The 24,938-nt window shown below is 35.8% G+C and overlaps 1 protein-coding gene across 1 annotated transcript in view; it reads right to left on the reverse strand.

Annotated features, from left to right (window-relative positions):
* Positions 1 to 24,938, reverse strand: part of LOC145295880 (uncharacterized) — a 64,100-nt gene that overhangs the window by 22,495 nt on the left and 16,667 nt on the right. Inside the window, exon 2 of the mRNA XM_080141622.1 lies at positions 18,094 to 18,412. Coding sequence (XP_079997748.1) covers positions 18,094 to 18,412 — 319 coding nt within the window. The remainder of the gene's footprint in view (positions 1 to 18,093; positions 18,413 to 24,938) is intronic.

Genomic DNA, 24,938 nt, shown 5'->3' on the forward strand with positions numbered 1-24,938 from the left:
TCTATGTAATAAGTGTAGATGTTCTTGGCTTCCGCAAATCTAAACATCAGGATTGGTTTGATGATAATGATTCTGAAATTACTTAACTCTTAAGTGCTAAAAATGAGTTGCGCCATAAGATGTTGTCTCCCTCTCGTGGAGGTCGAGAGTTCCTCCAACAGTCACTTAAAGCAAACAAGGGTATTCTCCAAAAGCGACTCCGCCAAAGAAAGAATCAGTGGTGGGCTAAACTCGACAACCAAATCCAGATGGCTTTTTTTTTTCAATTTTTTAAATTTAAATATTGAAGCAGGGTTATTTAAGCCATTTTTCACGTAACGTTCGTTTTTCTGTTTTTTTTTTTACTTCGCTTATTCTTAGGTTTTCATTAACACCCACACCCCCGACCGACCACACACACCCTAAAACACCCAAGTACCCACCGATTTTTTAAATTTTAATATCGAAACAGACTTATTTTAGCCATGTTCACGTGTTTTTTTTTTTTTGGTTTTTATTTTTCAGAAGTTTTAACGTCCGTTTTCCTGTTTTCTTTTTTTATTTTGTTTTTCCGATTTTTACATTTAACATCGTTCGTTTGCCTTACGTTAGGTTTCTTTTGTGTGTTTTTTTCAATGTTTTGCTTACCCACCGCCCGGGTACCCCCGCTTTATTTATCAGATAAATTTTAACGTTCGTTTTTCGGTTTTCTTTTTTTTTACTTCGCTTATTCTTAGGTTTTCATTAACAACCACACACAACTCCAAACACTCGGGTAACGCCCCCCCCCACTAGTCTATATATGTAAAAGCGAAAATGTGTGTATGTTTGTATGCATGTGTGTTTGTGCGTCCGCTAAAAACTTTCGACAGAGAAAACAAAAATTAACAAACTCCGGATCATATTGAAGCTCCATCCTTGCCTGAAAAATATCGAAAAATTGGCCAAAAACGTTAATTTTTTCACCCTGAAATCAACAATTTTCTACAGGGCCCCCCAACAAAAACCCTCCTCTCATGACAAGGTAGGTTCTACGCATGCATCAGATGACGTCATGACCTGATTTAGTTTAAATAGTTTAAGAACTGACTAAATTTCATGTACGTCATGCTAGCTCAGTGGGTTAGAAAAAAGTTCTTGTGTATCTATCACTATTACCGTAGTGTCTATAAAGAAAAATAATCACCACTCTAGTATTACACAATTAAGCTATCTAAATTGAAAACTTTGTTATTTATTGATATGCAATCACTGTCCTTAGTAGTTAGATAATATGAAAACATATAGTACACACACACACACACACACACACACACACACACACACACACACACACACACACACACACACACACATATAGTAAGTTATAAAATGTATATGGCGATTAAGCTACACTGAATATTCCGCGTTTCATTCACTCTAGGATTCTTCAGGCTTATCGATGGGTAACAGCCCATTATAAACGCGATAATTGTAGATACAATCCCCTCCTAGGGAAAGGAGCAAGTCAAGTCGCACTGATGAGTTGGATTGCAACGAAACAGTACTGTATGTGAATGATAATATATATACACACATACATATATACATAAATATACATACATATATATACAGTATGTACACACACACATACTCATATATATATATATATACCCTCCCCCCACACACACATATATATACCCCCCCCATATATATATACATATATATAAACTCAAGCACGCACACACACACATATATATATACATACATTTATACACAGAAACATATTGTTATGGATAGCAATAAGCCACAAGGAAAACAGAGCAACGGTATAGAGTTTAAACAATGTATTGCTGGAACAACCTAAAAAGGTTACAACTGAAAAGATTAGTAAACGCCACCGAACAGGCGAGGGTCGCTCTGGTGTTTAATCCATACCTAGGATCAAAAGGTCTATGGTTTATATAATGGATAGAACAGTCCATTTGGAGGGTGATTCCCTCACAACCCTCTCTCAAATTGATTTGCGCGGTTGTGAAAATCAGTATTTCTTCCTTTTGGGGCAGACCACTAAGGGGCCTGTGCGCTTCCTCTTTCTGCCGGAGCGTCTCGGTTCTGACATCCCTTTTGGAGGGTCTATGTCAAACAGTCGTAAACAGTTTCAATCGCCTCACTGCCGTCCTGCGGTGGTTCTTCTGGATCCTCGTAGAAGCGTTTCCTGATTTGGTTCAGGTGCCTCTTATGTTGGAACTTTGGTCCCTGAATTATATATGTAACATGGCCGATTCTTCGTAAGATCGTACCCTGTTCCCAAAAAGAAACGTTATTTCTAAAATGTCTAAAATACACGTTATTTCCGCTGTTAAACCGTTTCGTTGGCATTGTAGAGGTTCTGTTGTGTACTATGTTTGGGTAGCAGTTTATCAAATACGGATTGTATTTTCCGCCCAAACATGATTTCTGCTGGGGATCCCGCATCTGGTTTGTTCGGATTTCTCGTGATTCTGTAAACCTGCAGAAATTGCTGAAGGGCCTTTTCTGTCGGTGTACCGGACGACTTTTTTAATGCCCTTTTAAGCGTATCGACGAAGCATTCGGCCTGGCCGTTGCTTCTGGCGTGGTACTGGGGTGTCGTAATATGTTTGACTTGATACGTCTCGCAGAATTCTCTGAACTCTGTCGAGGTGAACTGTGTAGCGTTGTCGCTAAGCAGACAGTCTACAACCCCAAAGCGAGCAAACAATTCCAATAAAAAATTTGTCGTTGTTGCCGTGGTCGGTTTTTTGCATCTTAGTACCTCTGGCCATTTAGAGTAAGAGTCAACTACTGTCAGGTCGTAAAAATCCTCCACAGGTCCCGCATAATTGATGTGGATCCTCGCCCATGGTTGTTCAGCCTTAGGCTAAGGTTTATATGTTATCGGTAGTTCTTTTGCAGCCAAAGCACAGCCTTTGCATCTGTTCACCATGTCGGTAATATCTTGGTCCATAGCTGGCCAATAAACAAAACTTCTCATTAGGCTTTTCATTCTGTTTATTCCTGGATGCCCCATGTGAAAATCTTTGAGAATTCTTTTTTGAAGGGTTTGGGGAATGACAACCAGGGTTGCGGAGTCGGAGTCGGAGTCAGAGGGAGTCGGAGGTTTTGGCTGGAGTCGGAGTCGGATTTCTAAAAGTACTAGAAGTCGGAGTCGGAGTCGGAATTTTTTATCTGACTCCGACTCCTTAAGTCCAAAAGATATTTCGGTTTATCAGGAATGTTCTTGAAAGAGTGGAAAATGTTAGAACATTCCTTATCCAGGCGTGGTGGTTTGCTAGCAAGAATAATGTGCGAGTCAATGCGTCAAAGAGAAATACAACTGCTTCATAATAAAATCCTACTGGCTGGAGTATATGTAGACCCAATGAATAGAGTGTTGTTATCTGACACTCAGAAAGATAAAGCGAAATCGGCACTTTGTGATCTTGCTGTGAGGATTTTGGGGTTAAATTCAAAGGCATCTACTGAAGATCCAGACACTATTTTAACCACAGATTCAGAGGGAACCTGCGATGAAGAGGATTTTGAAAATCTTTTGGATCAAGAAGATCATAAAGCAATGTCAAAGCGGCGTAAGCTACAGGAAACAGCTAAAACGCTATCTTCAGTGAATAAAGCCTTAGCAAATTTCAAGCTAGACTTTCATGCTGCATTATAGCAAGTAGAACAACTAGATAGAAAGTCTGTTAAATGTTCATGAAGCTATAAAGCAGTACTCTGCGATAGTGAAAGAATTTGCAATGTTGGCAGCAGCACTTCCTCCAACACAAGTGAGTGTTGAATGTTTGTTTTCAGCGCTAAGGCTAATCAGGACAGACCAAAGGGCTGCAATGAAAGAGAAGCTCACTGAAGCCATCTTGTTTTTGAGAGTAAATTATTAAATTCTTATTTGCAACTTTCAATTCTATAATTATAAATAAAGGCTATTTTTTATGTTTACAAATAAGAAATTTTTATAGATTGATTTTTTCTCCTAATATTGTGATAGAAGATTTATGAGAATGGACAAATGCAATAACAGATGAGTTTTTCTGGAGAGGAGAGGGTACAAAGGAAAAAGAAAATATATAGCTTGAAGTGCAACTCTGCTATTATAGATTTGAATATGCTGATAGGCTGGTAAATGATCATGAGCATAAATAATACCATTGTGTATTTTATATATATATATATATATATATATATATATATATATATATACATATTTATATGCATATATATATATATATTGTATAATATATATTTTGTATAATATATAAAGGAATTTACATTCATATCGGTAGTCGGTACCGACGGTTTCAAGCCCGGTAGTTGAGGACTGCTCTTAATGTCCGCCTCAGGCTCTCTTCAGTCGACTCTCATCTGTCTTTAACCGGAACCGGAACTCTATATATGCACACCATAATTTTTATTTATTTATTTATTTTATTCTTTATTTTTTTTATTTATTTTTTATTTTTTTTTGTATGCTACTTTAATAAGGTAATAAATTTGAAGCAATAAATTTAAAAGTATGGGACAATGCCTTCTATATTATTATTTTTCTTTAAGCACCCCCCCTATCATTCAGTTTAAATCTCGTTTAAAAGCGTTTTAAAAGTTCATTTTGAAGTTATGTCTAATCTCGTTTAAAAATAGGGTAATAAAATTTAGATTGAAATAGACGTAGGAAGTGCCCAGGGTATGGTATATATTAATATTTAAGTATCGCTTTGCGTTTAAAAACGTTTAAGATTTATTTTAAAATAATCTCTAGTTTCGTTTTAATTACGATGAGTGTTAATACAGAAGAGGTTAGCGCTTTTGTCGTTTACCGGAATCTATAAGTAAGTGTCGCTTAGGTCGATCTTAGAGAAAAATTGCCGCCATTTAATTTCGTGAACACTTCTTCTGGGCTAGGTAATGGATAGTGAAAATCTTCTTAGGGCCGGTTGAGTCTCGTCTCGAAGTCGGTGCAAACGCGAATTTCCCCGGACCTTTTCTTTACGTAAACTGCCGAAGCAGCCCACTCACTATATTAAATTTTAGACAGTATATCAATGCTTTCTAATATGTTTAGTTCCTGATTTATTTTGTTCAGGGAAGCGAATGGGACATTACGTTTCTTTTTAAACATGGGTTGTGTGCCAGGTTTCAACTTAAAATCTGCCGCCATTTTTGTACATCTCCCCAAGCCAGGAGTAAATACGTTTGTGAATTCTTTTTTAAAACAAGTTTTAAATTTCTCCGTTTCTGCTGGGCGGGTATCTATTTTCTTGCAGAATGTGGATATAGGAGGATCATAAGACGAAACTCCTCCATGCTGTTAGAACCGAACAGGTTCTCACTATCTTTTAGCACATACAATCTTAGTTTTTTGTTTTCCCCCGTAAAGTGACGTTTGTAATTAATTCACCTTCAACATGAATTTTTGTACCATTAACGACTGTCGCCGTTCTATTAGTTTTTAACATAGTCGGCCTTCGTAATATTTTCCACGTTTTAAGATTTATTATTGAAAGATCCGATCCACTGTCTAATTGGAATTTAATAGCCTTGCCGAAAATGTTAACCGTTACATATTTGCGTAGATTTTCATCTACGACGCCCTTAGTTCTGGTTTGACGTACACAGCTTCTATTCTGAGTTTTTCTACAATGCGAACTTTTATGACCGATCTTATTGCATAAATGGCATCTTTTTGTTAAAAATGGGCAATCCCTTACCCAATGTATTCCACCACATCTGAAACAAGAGCTCGGTGTTTTTAGTTTTTCTGAGTTTCGGTGTTTAGTATCTTTGTACCATTTCGACGGTTTTTTCTGAGTTACTTTTCTTTATATTCGCGATGTCTGCTTCGATATTTCTTGCATCTGTTTTTATAATTTCTACTTTTTGACAATCCTCAGTCAATTTTTGAAGTGTTAAGTTCGGTTCATTTTCTAATTTTGTAAGGATTCTGCGCCTGATTTCCGCATCTTTTCCCGAGGTTAACTCTTGCGCAAACACAAGACATTTAAAATTGCCTGCTGTTAGTTCAGACAACTTAAAGTCATCACAGTGTTTGTTCACTACAGCTGCGTAGGTGGTAAAATCTTCATTATCGTCTTTTACCACATTCAAAAACATCTCCAACGCTTATGGAAAAGAGACGTTTTCGGCGAGAAAAGTTCTGTTAACAAATTTACCGTCTCATTGAATGAAAAATCTGCTGTTTTCCGAGGCAAGATGTAATCCACGAATTTATCATGCTCAGCCGTTTCAAATTTTCGTAGTAGAAGTCTGGTTTTCTTTTGATCAGGCCAGTTGCTGCAGTCAATATTAAAAAAAAATCTTTATAACGCCGAAAATACGCTGCGAATGATTTTTCCTCTTCCTCGTATGTACAATTGCCTATCGCGGTCCATATTGTATTCTGAGAAAATGCTGAATTGCTTTCCGCGTTGGCATTATTCTTAACAATTTCTGTAATCAATTCCTCTGTTCGTAATTGACGTTCGGCTAACTGTTTTTGAACTTCTAATTGCTGTTCCTTGGTTCGTATTTGACATTCCGCTAACTGTTTTTGCAATTCCTTTTGCTGTTCCTCGAATCGTATTCAACGTTCAGTCCAGTGTTTTTCGGATTGTGGCTGACACTTTGCGGCATCGATATGCAACTTGGTCAAATGTTCCAACACTACTTTCAATTCGTCCATTTTGCTTTGTCAGCATTACCAATTTCAAAACGTTCGCTGAATTTTACAAAACCGTTTTATTCTTTCTTATTTCTTCCTCCAGACAATAAAACGAACAGAAAAAACATAAATATATAAAAAGTTCATTGTCTAAAGAGAAAAAAAAATCAAGTGTATATTTTTCTCCATAGAAAAAAAATAACGTCCGATTTTAGCAGCGAAAACCACAAGTGACGAATTCTTTTTGCAAAAATATAAAAAATTTACCTTTATAAGTCGCGACGAACCTTTTTCTTTTTCCAAAAGTACAGCGCTATCTTTGAAAGTCGTAACGAACTTTTTTCTTTTCAACTATTTTTTCCGTAATGATATGCTTTTTTTTTTTTTAAGTTACCGTGAACCTTTCAGTTGGAAGTGTTATGTTAGACACTTCCTTAGGCTTGATAACATTTGAGTCCGATTTCGTTGGTATTTTTAGAATACTATTTCAACGCGAGTATTTTTTTTTCAATGTCGTTACTGCTTTCGATTTTAGTTAGTATGCTCCTTGAATCCAATGTCGTCAGTGTTTAGTTTTTTTTAGAACACTGTTTTTAAACGTGAGTACGTTCTCCGAATCCAATGTGGCCAGTGTTATGGCTTACAATAAGCCACAAAGAAAACAGAACAACGGAATAGAGTTTAAAACAATGTATTACTGGAACAACAACGTAAAAATGTTACAACTGAAAAGAGTAGTAAACGTCACCAAGCAGGCGAGGGTCGCTCTGGTGTTTAATCCACACCAGGGATAAAAAATTTTATGGTTTATATAATGGATAGAACACTCTATTTGGAGGGTAATTCCCCCCCATATATATATATATATATATATATATATATATATATATATATATATATATATATATATATATTCACATAACACCAAAAGATGGAGGAAGTGAGGAGGTATGGCTTTGGAAATCTTTTTACCCGAATACGATGTTCAGCATGTTAAAAATATACCTTTTGTTGTAAAAATCTAATGGATAAACTTCTGAAGAAGTTGGTGGGGACCGAATATTTTTATGGAGATATAAATCGTAAAATTAACTACCCACTAATGAAACAGATGTAAATGTAAAAATCCAGGAAATTAACGAAGGTTATAAAAAGAAAACGTCAGCCTTTGAAATTTAAACAAAATATTACATTATATATATATATATATATATATATATATATATATATATATATATATATTTATATATATACATGCATATATATACATGCGTATACATATGTATATATATAAATATATATATACACGTATGTACACATATATAAACATATATACACATGAAATATACATACATATATATATACGCACATATATATACCTATATATCAAAACAAAAATATGTACACAAACAAATATATATACATATATATACATACATATATATACACACAAATATATATATCAATATATATATTCAGATACATGCATATATATACACACATATGTACATACATATATATACACACATATATATCCATAATTATATACATATACACACATATACATATGTATATATAGACATATATATATACGCAGATATTTATATACATATATATATATATACATATACATATACACACTATATAAACACAAGTATATATATATACATGTATATACATATATATACACACACACACACACATATATATATATATATATATATATATATATATATATATATATATGCATATATATACATATACACAGGCGGCCAAAAAGAAAGTCTTTTTGATATGTGTGTATGTGTGTGTCAGTGTGTGCTTGTGTGTTAAGGCGAGGGTTGTGTGTTGTGCATGTGTGAATGCGTGTGGGTCAAGATATGTGATTTTTTCACATGTGTGTGCTTGAGTTTGTGTGTGCATGCACCCGCATGTGCGCGCCCATGCCCATGCGTGTAAGATGGAGAAAGAGGCAGGATTTCTAGATAGGTATAAGGTCGATTCCCAATCTAAACATACATTCATACATACATACATGCATTCAGTCACCCAAACACAAACACATGCACACACACAAACAAAATGAAAAATAGATGATATATACACATGTACATACATGCACATACACACACATATATGCAGATATGTACATATACATACACGTATACATGTACATACATGCATGCATATATACATATACATACATGCATGCATATATACATACATATACATGCATATATATACAGGAATATAAATGTAGGAGTATATATACATACACACACCCACATATACATACACACACGCACACATCTACACACCCACACACCACATACATACTGGTTAAATTTGTCTAGTCTAGAAGGACTTTTTGCACGCAAACACACACAAGCACACATATGTGAAAAAAAATCACAGATCTTGACTCACACGCCTTCATACACGCACCACACACACCCCGGCTTTAACACACAAGCACACACTGACAAACATATACACAGACATCAAAAAAGAAGAAAATCATAAAAACCCATAAAAACATTCATCAAATAAACTCAGAGCCTTAAATGGGTTTAACTGATTGAACTTTTGACCAGCGCACCGACTATTGGTGACAAAAAGTCTGAGATTCGCATTGCTCTGAAAAACACAATCAGTGTTGCCAGAGATAAAATGCTTTCAAAAAAGACATTACCTAAAATATACCTTTATATAAAAATCTCTGAAAAGAGCTGAACAAGGCTTGAAATGCGCTCTAAAAATATTTTAAAATATTAAAAAATTATAAAAGTCTGAAAAACATACAATTGTTGATGGCTACACTCTTTTAAATATATATATATATACACAGACACACACAGTGTCACACAATAGTATTGGATACATTACATCTTTCTTCATAACTTTAATTAGGGTTCAAGATTTTACCTAAAATTTGGTTAGTATATTCCTATCACTATTCTAACTAATATTTGGGGTAGTAATTACTTTGCTGCTGTGTTTCTTTCAAAGATTTCAATTTTCGTTTCGTCTGACCAGATTACCTTGTTCCAAAATTCTTGAGGTTGTTCCCTATATGTTTTAACATAATGATCTGACATGTTAAAGCTTCAATAATTAGTTATCTGAGATCGGTTTGAATTTCACCACGAGTAAGAAAATAGTTTTTTGTACCTTACTGCGTACCCACCTTGATTTTTTCGTTTAATTTCCTTGGCCGACCACATCTTGGAAAATTTGCAACAGCTTCACCAGGGTTTTTAAACATTCTAATAATGTTTCCAATTGTATTAAGTGGTAGATTAAGTTCCCTTGATATTATTTGATACCTTTTTCATTCTTTGTGCTTATCAATGAGTTTTTGACGAACGTGTATCTACAACTCTTTAGTCTTAGGCATTTTTATAAATGAACTGGTTGACTTTTAATGAGTGAGTCTATACTGGAAGAATTTTATAAAATTATTTTAATATAAAGCTCTCTGATTGGTCGGTGATAACTCGTTTGCATTCTTACAACACGCTAAGCAAAATTCATTTAAATTTATTTCCGAAAAATAATTTTTTAAAAGTGTATCCAATACTTTTGCGTTTGTTAATTCATATTTTTCCTTAAATATAAACTTTCTAAACTTTGATTTTGTAATTACTACTCTAAATATAATTAAGAATAGGAATATACTGACCAAATTTTAGGTAAAATCTTGAACTCTAATTAAAGTTATGAAGAAAAATGTAATGTATACAATACTTTTGCGTGGCACTATATATATATATATATATATATATATATATATATATATATATATATATATATATATATATATATATTGGATAAAAGATCTAGTATTTTGTAAATTATTATAAAAAAACGTCAAATTTTTTTTAATTTATATAACCGACAACAGCGCGATCAATAACTTCGACGTAATCGTATATAGTAAGTTGAGGAAGGTCGTATTGACCGGAACGAGCCAATGAAGACTTTTAACAATTTAAATCTTTTTCCTCCTTTTCATTCTTCTTCTTTTTACTACTACTACTACTACTACTACTACTACTACTACTAGTTGTTGTAGTAATAGAAAATTTTAGAAAATGAATCAAAGTTTTCTAAGATCTATAATCTCGATCCAATTAAATTGAACATTTTAATTTGAATCACTATAAATATATACTTATATAGTAGTTGTAAGTTGTGAAAATATATTGAATTACGCTACAAAGAACCTTTCTCATTTCATCCTCCCAGGGATCGTCAGGCTAAAACCTATTTACTACGTAGCCTCAGTCACGTATTGAGCACTTTAAATGCATATTATATCTCCTCATAAAATTTTATGTAGATACTTAAAATAATAATAATAATAATAATAATAATAATAATAATAATAATAATAATAATAATAATAGTTTTTCTTCTTTAACTTAACATAAATAACAACTTCACGTGAAACTCCCCAACAAAAGAAATAGAAGGAAAAGAAAAAAATTGAAATAAAGAGAAAAGCCACCTATGCTCTTTACTACCAGTGACCAAGTTCAACGGTGTAAGGAAAATCTATCTTCAAATCCATTGCCACAGCGTATTGATTTCGACTTATACTAAGTACAATACTTAGATTTTTTGTGTTGTCTGTTCATGTCCTTTATGTATGTGTGATAGTGCACGATATCTACTATATACATGAGAGCTGCAGCTGTGATGTTCTGAGCCCGATGTTGTCACAAACACTAAAATATGAAAAATGTCAAATACAAATAATCCAAACCGTAGGACCCAGAAGAATGATCTGGCTGTCATAGTCGGCAAGTGCTCCTTCAGTAGCCAGCAACCAGCAAACAATTTAATTTACGCAGGCGCCAAAATGGTAAGTATGAATTTCAAATCAGAAAAACAAGCGGGGAATAATGGACCGACAAAACCTGGATGGGGAATGAGGCTAGAACCCCAAATCAACAAACAAAAAAGGAAGCAAAAATGATAAACAGAAATAAAGCGATGTGGAGAAGATGGAAAATTGGAAACGTGACTAGCAGGGAGAAGCTAAACAAAAAACATGAACTAAAAAATAGAAGCAAAATTGAGACGCTATAGATACAAATCTGAACAGTGAAAACAAAACAGGACATTTGAAAACCATGAAAGCCAATTTTTACCCAAAATGTGAACGGAGGAAAAACAAAAACAGAACGACCAAACCTGACAAAAACAAAATTCTACTGGAGTAAGACATGGGAAGAATGACGAAATTACAATAGAAATACTGATTGGCTGAAAGACATGAAAGAAGAGTTACAACAAATCGAAGAAGGAACAGTGAATGAAATCGGCAAGGAAATCCTAAAGAAAACCATAGGAAAGTGGGAAATTGGAGAGCACTAGGACACGACTGGATAATGCATGCTGGATCAAACATTTACAACATTATACGAAAGGCTAGCCAAAAAAAACTGAAAAGATGATTACAGGAAGCAAACATGCCAGATTGGATGACAAAATGTAGAATCACACTGATGCAGAAGGACACAGAAAAAGGAAGCATCCCAGCAACTATAGCTCTATCACGTACTTACCCCACTATGTGGAAAGTACTAACAGCACAACTGAGGGAGCAAATCTACCACTCCCTGAATAATCGTGGACTTCTTACCGAGGAACAGAAAGGATGCCAAAAAGGACAAAAGAAAAACACAAGATCTTCAATATATATAGATAAAAAAAATCCTAAAGGAGGTAAAATAAAAAAAGGAGAAATAACTTAGCCATGGCATGGATCGACTACAAAAAAGCGTACACAGGATCCTCCAAGCATCGATAATAGAATGCTTAAAAATGTATAAAATACCAAGCTGTATCATCAACGTGATTGAAAAGTCAAAGAACATGGAGACTAGAAACTGACAGCTGATGGACAACACATAACGGAAATTAACAATAAAAGAGGCATCTTTCAAGAAGATTCACTATCACCATTGCTGTTCATCATAGCCATGATGCCCCTGAACAATATACTGAGAAAGTGCCAAGTACGATACAAGTTCTCTAATACAGAGGAAAAAACGAACTGTCTGATGTACATGTGTGACGTAACCGTCCTAAGAAGCGATTGGACTCCCTACGGAGGGGAGGCTGAGGCTCCCGAAACACTGGAGAATGCCGGGCAGATATGATTGTTTTACTGTTAAGTATTATTGTATGCCCGGGCAACGGCAACCAACTCGGCTGAAAGGAAGAGTTATGTTATAAATTTTATTATTTTTATGAAACCGACATATAAATCTGATTGTTTGGTGATAGTGACGATTTTATGTCACTTTGAGAGACATAACGAAACACAATTTCGTTTCCGATGCCAGCGAGCCCTAACTCAGGGACGTCTAGCCTTTGAGTACAGTACTAGACACTAGTTCACGGGGTGAACCTTTTTCGATCGTGAGAAAACAGGCCTGGGAGAGCTTACAGATTCACACACACACACACACACACACACACACACGCACGCACGCACGCACGCACACACACACACACACACACACACACACACACACACACACACACACACACACACACACACACACACACACACACGAGGATTCCCATGAGGTGACATAATCAGTGGTAATTGGTCCAGAGACTTACCTCGACCTAACCGTCACCTTACTACATAAATGGGCCCTGCAGTTGGAGCGCAGTTGGGGCTGAGATTCGAGAGAAATCAATCGTCACCCCCCTTTCTCTTGCGAACCATCACCACCGCAAATCTAAATTGGGATTCAGTAGAGTGTTTGTTAAAATCAACAACTGAACAATTGTATATAATTTTATATTGTCTATATTTATCTTGAATTAATCAGTAGAATCACGATTAAACCCAAATCTCCAACATCTAACGTAGACCTCCACTGCTGTGTTTCCTTCTCCAATATCAGAGGTCTACGTTTTAACCTTCCAGAGGTTGAAACCCAATGACAGGAGACTAAACCAGACCTATTATTTCTAAGCGAAACTGGCATTGGACATACTATTTCCTTAGATGAGCTTGTAATTAAATGATACTCTAACTTAACTTCCAAATCTGACCCCCAAGATCGCCATAGGCATGGAATATGTGCCTATATTCAAGATGGCTTTCCATGTGGAAGGGATATCTCCAGAGAAAATCATAACCTACCCTATATTACTTTACTGAAATGGAACACGTACATTAAATCTGTTGCTAAGGCCGCTGGAAAAATGGTGGGATCCTTCTATCGATCCAGTAGATATCTCACTGCTGATGTAATTCCCTATCTATATAAGAGCCAGGTACGTCTAAGGATGGAGTACTGTTGCCACATTCGGGCAGTGGCTACTAGAAAGGGCTTGTCCTGCCTTGATAGAGTTCAAAATAGACTTCGTAGCCTCGTAGGAGATGTCATTTTCTCTTTTCTGCAACCTCTATCTCACAGAAGAGATGTTGCGAGTTTGTCTCTGCTTTATCGTTATTTTCATGGCAAGTGCTCGACTGAGCGTCAATCTATGGTCCCCCCCCTTCGCCAAACTTTCACAAGAAACACTCGTCTAGCTGTAAACACTATCAATAATTCCCCCCACTCTTTATCTGTGCCTAAATCTAAACGTAGATTCTATGAAAAAAGCTTCTTTCTTAAAAACTGCACGCCTGTGGAACTGTTTTCCGTTTTCCTGCTTTCCAGCTGACTATAATCTGATTGTCTTCAAGTCCAACGCAAACAAGTTCTTGATGAGCCGTTCAACTTGTTAACAAATTTACCGAATTTCCATTACTAACAATTACTATATTGTTCAATTTACTACTGTACACACTTAACCCTTATCCTCGAGTGGTCTTTGGGCCTTGGTGAGTGGTGATGCCTATGTAAAAAAAATAGATACAACTGAGTCTGTCTTTCTTTTGCTTGCATGAAACTGATTAATTTCCAGTTTGACAGATCGACGAAGCAGCGGCCTATCAACCCAGAGGACGAGCACAGGTAACATTGGGTTCCTTGACCGAAGATTGACACATATGTGAACAAGAGATCCCTATTAGGGATCGCCGAGGGTTCACACATGGACAATCTAAAACTTTTTGCAAGGAAGGAAAAGGAACTAGAGACACTAATAAACACTACCAGGATCTTCAGCCAGGATATCCAACTGAAGTTTGGAATGGAAAAGTGCATACTACTAGTTATAAGAAAGGGAAAACTGGAGACGACAGAAGGCTTGGAATTATCCAATCAAACGGAGATAGGGCATTAGGGAAACAAGACGCCTATAAATACTTGGAAATTCTGGGAGCAGACACCATCAAAGCAACAAAAATGAAAAAGAGAATTGGAAAGGAATACCTCAGGAGAACCAGAAAACTCTTGGAAACGAAATTATATAGCAGACACCTAATAAAAAGCATAAACACATGGGCAGTATCACAAGTTATGTACTCTGAACCGTTCATATGGTGGACTAAAAAAGAACTGAGACAGCTCGATCAAAAGACCAGGAAACTCATGACCATGCACAATGCACTACACCCAAAAAGACGATGTTGACAGACTCTATGTGAAATGAAAAGACGGTGGAAGAGGATTGGCTTGTATAAAAAACTGTATGAATGACACAAAAAAAGAATTAGAAAAATACATAATGCAAAATACTGAAAGGATAATTATGGCAGCAAGAGACACTGAAAAAAAATCAACAAAAGAAAAAAACGAGAAAAGAAAAATGGGAAGAGAAGCAACTACATGGAAGATTCATAAGAATGACAAACGATGGATGCGAATAGGACGCGTAAACCGAGAAACTAACTCTCTAATAACTACAGCACAATATAACTCGATAAGAACAACCACATCAAAGCAAAGATCGACAAAACGCAAGAAAAAAGCAAGTGCAGACTGTGGACAAAGAGACGAAACGATAAATCATATAGTAAGTGAATGCAGCAAACTAGCCCAGAAGGAATACAAGAACAGGCACGACCAAGTGGAGAGAGAACTATGCAAACACGTGCATCTCGAACGCGCAGATAAATGGTACAAGCTTATGCCGGCAGCAGTACTTGAAAACAAGAATCACAAAATCCAATGGGACATGGACATACAAACCGATAAACCCATCCAAGCAAGAAGACCAGATGTCGTAATAATTTACAAGAAAGAAAATTCCTGTCAAATCGTAGACTTTGCTGTCCCTGATGACCAGAGGGTGAATATCAAAGAAAAGGAGAAATGGAGCAAACATACTGAGATAGCCAGAGAGCTGAAAGGGATTTGGATGATGAAGAAAATCAAAATAATACCTATAATACTAGGAGCACTAGGAACAATTCTGAAAAACTTTGAAAAAAGAATGTGAGAAATTGGAATCAGAGGAATGGCTGAATAGAACTGGGACCTTGGGGAGGCTTATTATTACTCAAATTCCAGAGGAGACCAATGGCCGCTGCCAACGAGAAATCAATGGTAAGGGGTGTTGCGATAATGCAAATTTATTTGCGAATGTTATCAAAAGAGGTGGAGAGTACTGGAAATCTGGGGAGGCTCGTTGTCACTCAGCTTTCAGGGAACACTACAGGTTGTTCACAAGGAGAGATCTTTGTGTGAAAGCTCCGTGTGAGCCAATAATAATAATAATAATAATAATAATAATAATAATAATAAAAATAATAACAATAATGATAATAATGATAATAATAATAATAATAATAATGATGATGATAATAATAATAATAATAATAATAATAATAATAATAATAATAATAGCGCTAGGAACAACACTGAAGAACTTTGGAAAGAGAATGGGAGAAATTGGAATTAGAGGGATTGCTGAAAAGATACAAGAGATAACAATAATAAAAACTGCAGAAATCTCAAGGAAAACCGTAGAATGCAGACACTAACACCACACATGGACTACAAACACAAACTGGACACACAGAAACGGCTACAGATTAAAAACACAAAGGAACATTACATGGAATCATGAAAATCAATAAATCAATAAATCAAGATATCAATCATGAAAACTGAGACGGTATAATTGTAAGGTACCCTCATGCGCCCCTCCGTTCCGGCCATTTCCCCTTTGTGTGTGTGTGTGTGTGTGTGTGTGTGTGTGTATGTGTGTGTGCGTACGCACGAGCGTGTGTGCGCGCGTGTGTGTGTGTGTGTGTGTGTGACAAGCCAAATAAATAAGGAGGGTCAAGGAGGATGGAAAGACCGAGGTGAGGAACACTAGCCACCCAAATTCCAGTGAAAACCAATGGTCGCTACTTACGAGAAATCAATGGTAAGCCTGTCATACGAAACAACTTAAAATGGTTTAGCAATATATAAATAAATAAAATAAACGAAACGGGGTGCTTGTACAGATAAGTGATGTTTTAAACCATAACTTTTCAGGTAACAACTTACGTATTTGCGTGTCATGTTGAAATGAGTATAAACTTCAGAAAAATTACAAAAAATGATCCAATAGAAAAATAATTACAAGTAAAAATAGAATTTATCGAATCATTTTTACTTGTAATTCTTTCTTTCTTTCTTTCTAGTTTTATCGTATGTTTTAATGAGAAAGAGTTGTGCGACCAATTCTATATGACAAATTGACTTATCTCCCTATATTTTAATTAAGGGGTCGCCATCGTTAAACACAAAATTTCATAACGTAACTGCGGATGTTTTTTTTTGTTGTTGTTAAAAATACATCTAGCACATCTGCTGGGTTATTTTTCGTAATTTTTGTAATTTATACTAATTTCGACGTTACGTGTAAGTACGTAATAATGTTTTCACCTGAAATGCGTTGGTTTAAAACAACGGTCCCCAACCACTGTGCCGCGGAATGATTACTGGTGTGTCGCGAAAAGATAATAGCTGGAAGCCATTTAATTTCATTTTGTTTAAGAAAACCATTTACTTTCTTAATCGTGATAACACCACTCTATTTCACCTCTAAGTAAAAAAGCCATCTTGCTGCAATTCTCAACTTCGTACCCATGTGAACTGAGATTGTCTTACCTAAATATTAAAAATATAATGCAAAAAAAAAAACAAAAAAAAACATGAAAGATTTAAAAATATTGAAAAATAGTTAAGAGTGTGTCTCTCTCATATTCGCCTACACATTGCAGCAGTAGTTAAAAAACACCAGGCACAACTGTCCGACTAACATTTACCATTATTATTCTTTACCAGATATTGAATATGTTGATTTATGTGAAAAAATTCTCCTAATATAATTTTCTTATAATTTTTTAAAAATTATTTTATTGCAAAAAGGCTTTATCAGTAGTTTTTTTATGATGTGTGCACCGCGAGAATTTAAATAAACTCAGTAATGTCTGGCCATGCAAAAAAAAAAAAAAAAAAAAAAGGTTGGGAACCACGTGTTGAAAGCAACACTAATCTGCACAAGTTTGCAAAACGTCACCATACCTCGCAGTTGCTTATACAGAGTTTCTTTAAGCGAGTGAACTTTTTGACCAGATCCCATAATTCTTCCATCTCGACGGGGACATAATGGATGCAAAGGACTGTGACGAGTTTGGCGAACGGTGAATCGGCTACTGCTTGGATGACATTCAAACCTTCACTCATGGCGTATTCGCTGCGAATGTCGTTCAGAAGAAGACCGGAATTTATCTTAAATTTCACCGACTCCAAATACGGCAGCTTTTCAAGCAGTTGAAGAACGCCATTCGCAGTTAATTGCCAGCAAGCATTGAGCGAAATTTCTTTTAAACGAGGAAAATTCCTAAAATGAAAAAAAAAAAAAAAAAAAATGAAAATAAATAAAAACAAAGAAACATTAGAAATACACCCATTAACATTTTCAGTCGCAATCTATATTAATTGCCAGCAAGTAGCTAGCGAAATTTCTTTTAAACGAGGAAAATTCCCAAAAATGAAAATAAATAAATAAATAAATAAAAATAAAAACAAAGAAACATTAGAAATACAGCCATTAACATTTTCAGTCGCAATCTATATTAATAAAACGCATGTCTGTATTAGTAGAGTCGACGGAGTATTTATCTCCCTCACACAGCGGATAGATTAAATGCAAGGGTCGAAAAGTGACATCGAAAAAGCCAGCGCCGCTGAGGAGGAACACTGTGGTCTACAAAAAAACAAAAAAAAACAAAAAACAAAAATAAATAAATACATAAAACAAAATAAATAAATAAATAAAAATAAAAATAAATGGGTAACCCTATCGACGTTTCATTTTAAGGGCGTACAGAATAAGAAACAACGAAATGTAGTTTCATTCTATATTAATAAGCAACTTTATTTGTCATCTTCGTTAGTAGTGTTAGTAGAAGAGAGAAACGGGTTAGTAGGTGTAAGTGTTCTTGTGTAAAGATAGATTTAATATATTGCCGGTTTGTTGAGGAGAGAACAGCTCAGTTCCGTTTACATGTGTTTATAACTAGTAGTCGTCGGAATGAAGGAAACCGGTTAAAGGAGAAAGAGACAGGTATTCAGTATGTTTACGTGTTATCGTGGGTGATTGTTTGTGTCAGTGTATCGACGAGAGCATTTTTAGCATGATAAAAAATGTTCGTTTGGGTACCGCAAGTGGAAACAAATTGGAGTTAGAAGGTCGCCATGTTAGTTTCTACTCACGTTCGGCCTGTGGCCAAAGCCCCAGGCGAAGTCTGCTGCCAGCTAGAGCCAGTGGGAGAGAGAATTTGTGATTTCGTCTTTTAAATGCTCGGTCACGTGATTGAGAGCTGGCTTGTGATTGGACAGGCCATGGAGAAAATGGATTTCAAATCTCGAGCTGCGAAAATTAACTCCTGCCTATGATTGTAGCGAGTTTCGGCTGCTACAGGCGTCTCAGGCGATCAATAAATAAATCATAAACTAACCCCTTCCCAAAGTAAAAAGGCAAGTCCTGGGATTATGTACCTCTTAGAACTGCAGAGGACCAGCAACATACTGCACCAAAAAGGGAAAATGCGATTTCATAAATGACTTTGTTGATTTTAGTGCCGAGGTATAAACACACACACACACACACACACACACACACACACACACACACACACACACACACACACACACACACACGCACGCACGCACGCACGCACGCACGCACGGCTTCGCCGAGACGCCAGAGTGTTAATATAACTAAGATAATTACACACTGAATTTTAAAAATAAATTTAATATTAATCGAATATTTATTAAAAACAACAATGCAATAGCATAACATAAATCGAAATGTTAAAAAATCAGGCACGAAAAGACACGGTAAAACAAAAAATGAATATATAACAAAGTCCTGTGCCGAATCATCGAAATTTCCAGGTTAGTATTTAAATATTTTTTTTTACACAGTGATCACCACTTATCAAGGCCCGGAAGCCACTCAGGGATAAGGGTTATTGCATGTACAGTACGTTAGTGTGGAGATTTGATGAAGTGTTTACTTAAGGGGGCGGTTCATTAGGAACTTGTTAACATTGGACTTGAAGACATCCAAGTTGTAGTCCGGTGGGAAGCAGGCAGACGGAACAGAGTTCCACAGGCGTGCAGTTCTAAGAAAGAAGCTTTGTTCATGGAATATGCGTTTTGATTTAGGTACAGATAAAGAGTGGGGGAAATTTTTTACAGTGGATTCAGCTAGACGGGTGTTTTTCGTGAAAGATTGGCGAGGGGGGACCAGAGATTGGAGTTCAGACGAGCACCTGCCATAGAAATAACGATAAAACAAGGATAGGCTCGCAACGTCTCTTCTGTGGGAGAGAGGTTGCAGGGTAGAGAAAAGGGCATATCTTTATTATAAGCAATGGCAAAATCATGACAAAACCTCCCCTCATCATCTGTCTTATTTGAATGGGTCAGCCATTCCACGTTATGGACGTTGAAGTCACCACAGATGTGGATGTTAGCCGAGGGATGTGAAGACAGTATGTGGTCTATTTTCTCAGATATGCTCTTAAAGATAGTAACTCCGCTGTTGTGGGGCCTATAGAGGGTAAATATAAATGCAGTGGTGTTAGCAAGTGCAACCCTGAAGAACATATAGGGTAAATTAGGATCTTCTCTAGAGATATCTCTGCCACACGGGGAGCCATCCTTAATGTAGGCCCATATTTCATGCCCATGGCGATCTTGGGTGTCAGATTTAGCTGTTAAATTAGAGTATCCGTTAATTACGAACTCATCTAGGGAAGTGGTCGGCCCTATTCCAGTTTCACTTAGAAATAATATGTCCGGTTTCGTCTCCTATAATTGGGTTTCAACCTCTGGAAGGTTGGAACGTAGACCCCTGATGTTGGAGAAGGAGACCTGGTAGTAGGGGTCTACATTGGAAGATGGGGTTCTAGGTTTAATCGAGTTTTTATTCTGGAGATATTTCATGTTGAGGTTTTGGGATTTGTGGAATAGGTCGGCATACTTAGTTAGAGCAGTACAGAGAGGGAAAGTAAGAGAGAAAAAGACAGGAAATTTTTTTTTTGTAGCACACGAAAAGGTAAAGCCGTAACAATTATTCACTAGTATGGCATCGAGAGGCCCCACCAGAGACTACTGCATGGTCCAGATCCACTCACCAAATGGCAATACTTTTTCCCAGTACTTTGCGCCTGCTGATAGGACAGCCTCCTTAGTGGTTAATCCAAGGTTCGGGTCCCTGACTATCAGGCGGATAACGTCAGCCCAGACAAAACGTTTACCTCCATCACCCTTACTAGTGGCATGGCTACAAGGACAGACAGAGACAGAAAAATTTCCGACATCTCAGACTACTGGTCACCAAGTACTACCGACCTTTAAGCAGCTTTTTCTTCACCCTTTGTCAGAAAAATCACTCATTGAATGAGGACTGAATGACAAAATAGGAGAAGCGAGAGTTACTAGAGCTGCCGATAACATATCCACTGTATTATTAACTCTCCATTAAAAAAGGGGGGGGAGGGGAATAGTGACTTATTTATATCTAGGTAGTTTTTCCGGTGCTAAGTTAACAATTTAGGATACTTTTGATGATAATCTCCCCTCCCATATTAATGGGTGGAAGTTTGTCGTTATCTATCGGGTTTGAATCATTAGAGTTTCATCTTATAATTAAATAAAATCCAATAATTAACCATTATCAATTTGTAAAGTCGGCTTAATATTAATTTACATTCGTGTTCAGATAATTATTCAAGGTTTTACTTTAGGAGGTTCGTTTTCATGAGTAACTATTTCTTTGCACTCTATTATATTTCGAATGTACTTGAACATAAGGCTAACTATATTAGATGGTTTGATTGGCCAGCAAGGAAGCAAGCAATTTTCAATACAGGCAAGCTTGCAGTAATAGTGTATATTAAGTATACTACTTAAATAAGTCCTAAGTTTATCTACTCTAATAGAGAATAATTTCCGGCATTTTTTCTTTTATCGTTAGTTGCCGGCATTTTGTTTGTTTTTATCGTTTAACTTTGTAGCATGGGGGGGGGTGACGGAGAAGACAGGAGAATACAGACAAGAAGACAGAAGAATACAGACAAAATACATAAATAAAACACGAAAAACAAGTTTAAACAAGGTAACATAAAAAACATTTAGGATTAGTTTTTAAAAAAATACTTAACGTTTTTGCCCTAGTGTTCCCTCCGCCGTCTTTTTGTCAACTGGTGCTGGCATATCATGTCTTTCTAGAGCGTAAGATTTCTACTTCCGGATAACTTGGTCGAGTGCCTATCTATTTATAGAATAAAAGTCGTTACGTTCAGATGTGTAAAACATTTAATTTACATTTTTTTTTGTTAAAAATGTTCTAACTTTTTTTTTTATATAAAGTCCTAAGTTTATCTACTCTAATAGAGAATAATTTCCGGCATTTTTTCTTTTATCGTTAGTTGCCAGCATTTTGTTTGTTTTTACCGTTTAACTTTGTAGCATGGGGGGGGTGACAGAGAAGACAGGAGAATACAGACAAGACAGGAGAATACAGACAAAATACATAAATAAAACACGAAAAACAAGTTTAAACAAGGTAACATAAAAGAAAAACATTTAGGATTAGTTTTTAAAAAAATACTTAACGCGTGCGTGTAATTCACCCAAGGAGATGTACTCTCGAATAAACTCGTCTGGCGAGTACGCGACAAGGCGGTACTCCACATACAATCTGTTGCAAGATGCCTTCCTAAACCTGCATGTCAAGCACATGTTTGCCGCAGCGAATGGTGACATCTGAAGTGTGTGTAATATGAAGTTGCGACTCGTGGATCATATAAAATACTTTGTAGCTGGGGTTTTATTTATTTGCTTTCCCACGAAAGCAAATTAGACACAAGATCGTTTTTAATGTGGGTGAAAACCAACTCCCCCGAAAGGCGGCAGTCTGGCAGTTTCCAAATAAATAGTAATTGTATCAGTATGAAGGATTTCCCATACATTGACCAAGGACAAATTACAGAACAGATACTACCAGACCGGAAGGTCGGGAGTTGGCGTTTGTTGCTGGGGTTGGCTGAATCCTAATGGCCAAAATGTATACTCTTATGCGAGTTCTGCCAATGACAATAACAAATAAATGTTACCAAAGGCAAGATAAGTTACTCTTCTACCTACCTAGAACAGTGACATTTATTGGATGCATTTCTATTAGTATTTTTTGTTTTATTTTCAAGTTTTGAGCGATTATCTAGATTCCAAGGCTAGACACCTCCATGTTGACTATCTTGTTGTCGTTTTAACTCTAACTGCTCGGCACTACTTTCATTTCTAACTTAATAAATGCTTTAAAATAAGTTTATTCATTAACAACTTAACCAGGTAAGTAGAAGAGTAACTTATCTTGCCTTTGATAACATTTAATTGTTATATATTTGCTTTTGTCTACTTTTCGGTTTGTTGTCTATAGTAAAAAAATACCCTAGAAATCTTATTAGAAATAATTAAAATATGAAACTAAAGCTATCGGAAGGCATTTTTGTTTTTTACGCGAAAAGGCAGCAAAAAAAAAAAAAAAAAAAAAAAAATTGCTTTCGAAATTTGAACGGCATTTGGGAACTTTTTAAATTGTTTAAATATTATTTTTGCCTTAGCAAATCTTTATTTAATTAAAATATTGAAACTTTTTCTAAGCTATTTACACCTGATAGTTTCATAGAGATTAGAACATTTATTAGTTCTAATTTTATAACTATTTCATTCAATTAATAACTTAATGACTAAACGATGCTTTAATAAATATTTTATTTTACAAATTTCCATTACAAAATAAGGTAAATTTTTTTAGGACAATACCCAGCGTAATATAAACATCCATATTAAGAATGGCTTTCGCAAATAATCACCCCAACCTCTCCATGTTAGGAACGGCTTTCAAGGTTGGGGTGTTTATTCTGAACGCCGTTCTTAACATGGGGAGGTTGGAGTCGTTTATTCTATGCTGGGTATTTCTCGTAAAAAAAAAAATTTGGTCCGCTCATACCTAATATTAAACTGGTAGCGTTGAAAAAAATAAACAAAACGAATATTAAAGCGGAAAAATTCCCGGGCAACGCCGGATACATTCAACTAGTTTGGGATTAAAATAAGTTTTAAATTTAGGTTTTATTTTTAGTTATGTTCTTATAAAATTGTAACTGTCAGTTTGAAATCCTAAATTCAAATGTGGAAAAAATAAAAAAATAAATTATTAAAAGCAAACAAAATAATAATAAAGAAAAAAACAAACATTTTTCATTGGTTAGCAGATCTATCTGGCATTGCCCGGGACCATAAAAACAAAAAAAAGGAAACATTAAAAAGTATGTGTAACATCATTATATTAAAACTTCTATCCTCAACTCTCTCAATCCGTCTCTCCATCTTTTCTGTTTAGCTCTTCCCCACTTTTTCACGCCCCTATATTTCCCATCCTCTTTCACATTTCCATTTTAGAACAGATAACATTAAAAATGGCTGAATAACCGGCCTCCCTGACGAAACCTGGTCCAGTTGACTCTTAAAGAATGAATAGTTTTGTTTTTCTTTGAGATATTATACAATGCCAATCAAGAAAATATAAAGTTATACACGGCATAATTACGTTAACACCCCGTTCCCGCCAGATCACCGAAGTTAAGCAACGTTTAGCCTGGTCAGTACAAAAATGGTTGACCATTTGGAAATTCCTGGTACGGTACGTGTTCTCCGCTCATCTCAGCATTGTTTCGAATCTGTATTGAGCCCTACTTGCCACTGGATCCAGGCAGTATCGATTCAGGGGAGGTGTGGTTGGAGATTGCGCAACCCTTGCCGCACAATTATACACGCAGCTACCCTTA

Source organism: Euprymna scolopes, chromosome 16 (assembly GCF_053919585.1).
Source record: "Euprymna scolopes isolate OS-2025 chromosome 16, ASM5391958v1, whole genome shotgun sequence".
Taxonomy (NCBI): Eukaryota; Metazoa; Mollusca; class Cephalopoda; order Sepiida; family Sepiolidae; genus Euprymna; species Euprymna scolopes.